Consider the following 5,256-nt stretch of genomic DNA (forward strand, 5'->3'; position numbering starts at 1 on the left):
TATATATATATATATGTATAGTAACAATGACATTGGCCATTTTAAAGCATTTTAGACTTTTGCCACTTTTTAGTGCATTTTTCTGGTTATATGCTTTTACTTTAATAACATTTTCAGTGCACAAATATTTGGAATGAAGTATTTTTATAGCGCAGTGTTAGCTCTTTTACTTGGTAAACAGTTTTTACATTATATTCTTTTTATAAGGATCTAAATACTTTCTCCAGCACTGCCTGTTATGTACAACCATTCAAAGTAAGACACAGGAGCCAGAGTTACTGAAATGGTACTATGATCACTCATTTTTATGTAGACATGACACTGTCTCTCACGCGCAGGTAAACATGGGGCATGCAACACATGTACACAGTCCCGTTACATCATTTCTTCAGGTTGCTGTATAAAAGTTGCACTCTCCTCATCTGCTTCTTCTTTTTCTGCCTTTTGCATAGTAAACACTTTATCCTCCCCTCTTTCCCCCCTCTCCCTCTTGTCTTACTTGTTTCATTTCCTTAGTGTACCAATGTAAACATTACTGGGGACAAAGAACAGAGATCAAATCAAGATTTAAAGAATCAAGAAGAGGGAGCTGAGGAAATAAAAATGGGAAAACAAGAAAAGCAACAGCTGAGAGTGCTGGGAGGGGTGAAAAGCAGAGAGAAGTATACAATAACATGAAAACCACTTCTGGCTCTAGATCCCATTCCTATTTACACACAGACTGACACACAAGTCATACAGAAGTGTTACATCTATTTTATAAGTTCATTTCACAGACAGCCAAACAGTCTTTGCTCCGTGCTGTATAGAGCAAACTGGCCACACATATTTCAATATTAGGTTATTAGAGTGCCGCCCACTCAGCAGTCAGAGTGTAAACTAAACCTTGATTTCAGCGTAGATATTTCACAACTGACTCTATAAATTCAAGACACTGAGGGGGTTTTCTCCTTTTTGTCAAAAGCAAATGTTAAAGAACTACTGCATCAACAAATATGGCATGCATAAAGAGCTGCACCACAAAGACTGTATAGGCCATTAACCCACTGCATACACAGTGCCGACAAGAAAAGAGAAAGATTAAGCAAGAGGAGGAGACGGGGACATTTCAGATATCACTGCCAAACAGGCATACGAGGGATTTCACTTTTTTTTTTTTTTTTTTTATCAGTTTGGAAGACGAGACGTGCTTAAGACCAAGTTCAGAACTAATTTAGACATGAGGTTACTAATCAGAACTTTCATAATTCAAAACTGTTCTTGCCTCCAAATCGCAGCCTACACAGACACGTGTGTGTGAGCACATACATGACAAATTGATCATGGAATTTTCATGATGCAACAGGTCAAAGAGAAGGTAACCAAGTAAACAAACACACTGTCAATCAATAGTGCACATACATGGTTACATATTCAGCTGTGACTCCACTGTGTTGACCGGCGCACCACGAGCGCCTGTAGTGCTACACAGACCTGTTAGCACTGTGACCCGCCAGCAGCTAAAGCCATTTATAGTTTGGATCTTTGTTTATTGTAATTTATTCTGCTGCTTGTGCATTTGTAAATTTGTAGAAAGAGCGGTGTGATGATTATTGTCCAGTTGAGATGCTGGTGTGGGTTGAGTCTGAAGATTTTGATGTGTGTAAATGAGAAGCTGTGGCTTTAGCTTCAGTGGTTTAAGTCCAGCTGGTGCTGATGTGATGCTGGGTGAGTCTGATGAAATGTAACTGGGCTGTACGGGCTGGAGCAGCCTTTTGTCTGGGCTGCGTCTGACCCTACAGGAAGTCCTCAGACTTGTATAATGAATTCGGGGTTAGTGTAGGAGAAGCCTTGAAACTCATTTTGGTCCAGATTCATGATGAAGAGCTTGTCTGTAGGCGTCAGCTCCACCACCATCTTTGTGAACTCCTTGTCGAAGTTGGCAACGTCACGGCGAGATTTCTGCCACAAAGAGAAGAAAAAGAAAAACAAACAAAAAACAAAATATAAAAAGGAAGAGAGAGAGTCAATTTGTACAGAGTTAAAAAGGCAGTTTGAAGGAACAAGGTTGACAGGAAAAAAAGAGCGACAGTCTCATCGATACACAAAGATGAAGCGTAGAGGCGAGGCCAGTCGATTTTCTTAGCACATGAAGAAGGCATTTTAATAATCTGCAGAGGTGGGACAAAGTCATTGTTTGGCAAGTCACACACACTGCAAGAAATTTGGTGGTTCAAATCCTAAATAAGTCACTATGCTCCTTTAATGTAATAATCTTACTCAACTAATTATTATTTGTGTTGGGGTCTGGCATGATGACAACATTCTGTGCAAAAGTTGCAACAGTTTTTTTTTTTTTTTTTTTTTTGCCACATGGCAAACTTGTGCTTTTGTCTCCTCTCACTGGTTTGACGTGGGCGGACTCAGCATACTTCCACTTTTGAGTATTGGCTATTAATACAAGTGAAACAGATTTGTCTTGCTAGACTTTAACTTTTACTTATTTAGACATATTAGATATTTAAACAATAACAGTTAGTGTAGTACATTTATAAAAATATTAAATTTTAAAATGTGTATTTATTACTTTCAAATATTCAACATTAAAATAATCTGTTTTGCAGAGAGAGGCTTAAAAATACTGAGGCTTATAAAAAAAGATAAATTTACATTTATATATTCTGTAAATGTTCACTCACACTTACATAAGGATGTGAAAACTAGGTGAAAAACAAAATAATAAAAATCCCCAAAATTCACATCAAGAATAATGAACACATCTTCGTGTCCTCAGTACAATGTCAGTTGCTGCTCCCGACTATGTTGTCGTGTATTTTTTGTCTACAGTCTGGCCTGCACTACCAAATATCTTTCCTTTCTGCTCTCAAAATATGACCAGCTGCTGTTTGACAGATCCACAATATCCATAGTCAGGAAAATAACAACTAATGGCAGTTTTTAATAGCATGACTTTTAAAGCCGTATTATCTTTGTCCATCTCCTGTTTGTTTTCCCGCAGGTTTATTGGGTACTTTTAACTGAACAGCTGCCTGCAGCTGGGGATGAGGCGACCCAGAAACAGCAAAGGCAGTAAAAACAAAATAATGCGCTGAAAGACACTAAAACACCTAGTAAAGGAAAACTGTAGAGTCAGGTGATCGTTCGGTGGGTTCAACCCCTTTCACATAGCACATAGTCACTTGGGTGATCATTGATATAAAATATTGATGAGTGTAGGTTTGATCTTTGAGCATCGGTAGGAAATCAGATCATTCCAAATCAAAGGTCTTAATTTACGAGCAAGGCTAGAATGTAACTAAGTAACATTATTTAAATACTTTACTTTAGAAGCAAATGTGAAAAACATACTTACATTCTTCAATTATTCTGACTTTGTGCTTACACTCCACAACATTTCAGTGGGAAATACATTTCTTACTCCACTACATTTACAGGATTTGATGGCTGTAGTTATAAGTTGCATTAACAGTATAGGTTTCACTTTGGGCTCTGGGTAACTGTGATGAGAATTCTTACTATTTCATGAATGTTTACAAACCAAACAATTTATTTATCAAGAAAATAAGTAATCTGTAATTAAAATAATTTGTTGTAGCCTTATATGAAGAAGTTTAAAGTATTATCCGTGTGGGAATTATACCCATCATTAAGTATTTTGGAGAGTGGTATTAGTCCTTTAATTTAACGAAAAGATCTGAGTTCTTCTTCCACCGCAGGTCATTGGTATTAAAGGCAAAATCAAGTTGCAATAGCGTTCAGGTTTGTCTAAGTCTAGTCAAGTCTAAGTCCAGCCTTGTCCACACCTCTGACCATCTGTACAGTACATGGCGGCACCACAAAGAGTCTAGACTCAGCAAAACACACCACTTATTCCATACAGGACTGGGGAGCAAGGTGACAAAAAACAAACACACGCTGTCGACAAACCCAGAGACACAGATAGAAAAGACCCACCAGAAACATTTCAACAGCACAGATGCAGAAAGATCCAAGACAAAACTTCTAAAGCCAGGCAGACAAAATGCTCCAGTACCAAAGAGACCAGTTGCAGACCAAACCACAACCAGAAAGGATTTCACACATCAAGCAATGAGCCCCAGGAAAGACACATGTATGACACACACACACACACACACACACACACACACACACACACACACACACACACAGGATTTAGTTTCCTACCTCCTCCTTTTGTCTCATCATGGGGTTTCCAGCGTGAATGAGGAGGCGCTGAAAACTTTCCCATCTCTACCACTGGTCCACAAATTCAGCTCAGTTTTGCATACTATGATGCATACATTTGATCTCTGCAGTGTTAACCCTTCGTATGTAGCATTTATAAGTAGCACATAACAATAAACAGTTGATAAACTATAAGTTATCTGCTTGAAGGTATAGAGACTTTGATAGGAGTGTCGATTAATGTCCAACTATGAAGCAGCAGTAACAGTAAGCATCAATGATAGATTCTTGTTAGTGTTTTGCTATATAGTAAGTGATTTTTATATTCTTGTTAGTGTTTTGCTATATAGTAAGTGATTTTTAGCGGTCATGATAAAACAACCAAGACTTTTTTATGAAGTTGATATGAAATCTGAAAGTTCTGTTATAAAGACAGGAAAACCTCTTTCAAAATCAAAAAACTTGCTTCACATCTCTAGATAAGTAGGCTATACAATTATATTCTGTGTGTATAAATATATGCTAAACACCACCATTAGGGAAAAGAAGCAAGTCCATGAACAAGTTGCAATTTGTTCAGAAAATAATGGCCAGGAGGACCCAGAAACACACCAGTTATGGACGCCTCATAGGAGAAATTATAGCCCAAATGCATTAAACACTTTTTAAAATGCTTCCTACAACTACTGTGTAGTGTGTTACAAAATACTTCACATTTATATACTGAATATGCTTATTTGCTTTTTTGTCAAGGGTTATATGAGAAGCCTAATACCACTCTCCTGTTAGTGCATTAAACTTGGAGCTACAAAGTCAGCTAGCTTATCATTAAGCAGAAGGAAACATCTAGCCTGGCTAAGCAAGCTAATAGTCAAGCCCATAACCAAAAGTTATTTTTACTGTTACTTGGCCAAATTAAACAAGGAAAGACTTAATGTGTCAACTACTGAGCTTTAAAAGTGCTGGTTGGTGAATTTGTTTAACCTTTGGAGGAAGGCTAGCTGTTTTCCACTTCTACCAGTTATGCTAAGCTAGTCATCTCCTTGCTTTAGCTTAGCTTTCATATATAAG

General features: G+C 37.7%; 1 protein-coding gene across 1 annotated transcript in view; it reads right to left on the bottom strand.

The window, feature by feature from the left end:
- Window positions 1-1,166: 1,166 nt before the first annotated feature.
- Window positions 1,167-5,256, bottom strand: part of LOC109968203 (protein kinase C beta type-like) — a 31,846-nt gene continuing 27,756 nt past the window's right edge. The window contains exon 17 of the mRNA XM_020614290.1: window positions 1,167-1,941. Within this exon, the coding sequence (XP_020469946.1) occupies window positions 1,789-1,941 (153 nt within the window). The 3' untranslated portion in view covers window positions 1,167-1,788. The remainder of the gene's footprint in view (window positions 1,942-5,256) is intronic.

This window comes from Monopterus albus, unplaced genomic scaffold (genome assembly GCF_001952655.1).
Source record: "Monopterus albus unplaced genomic scaffold, M_albus_1.0 scaffold144.1, whole genome shotgun sequence".
Classification (NCBI taxonomy): domain Eukaryota; kingdom Metazoa; phylum Chordata; class Actinopteri; order Synbranchiformes; family Synbranchidae; genus Monopterus; species Monopterus albus.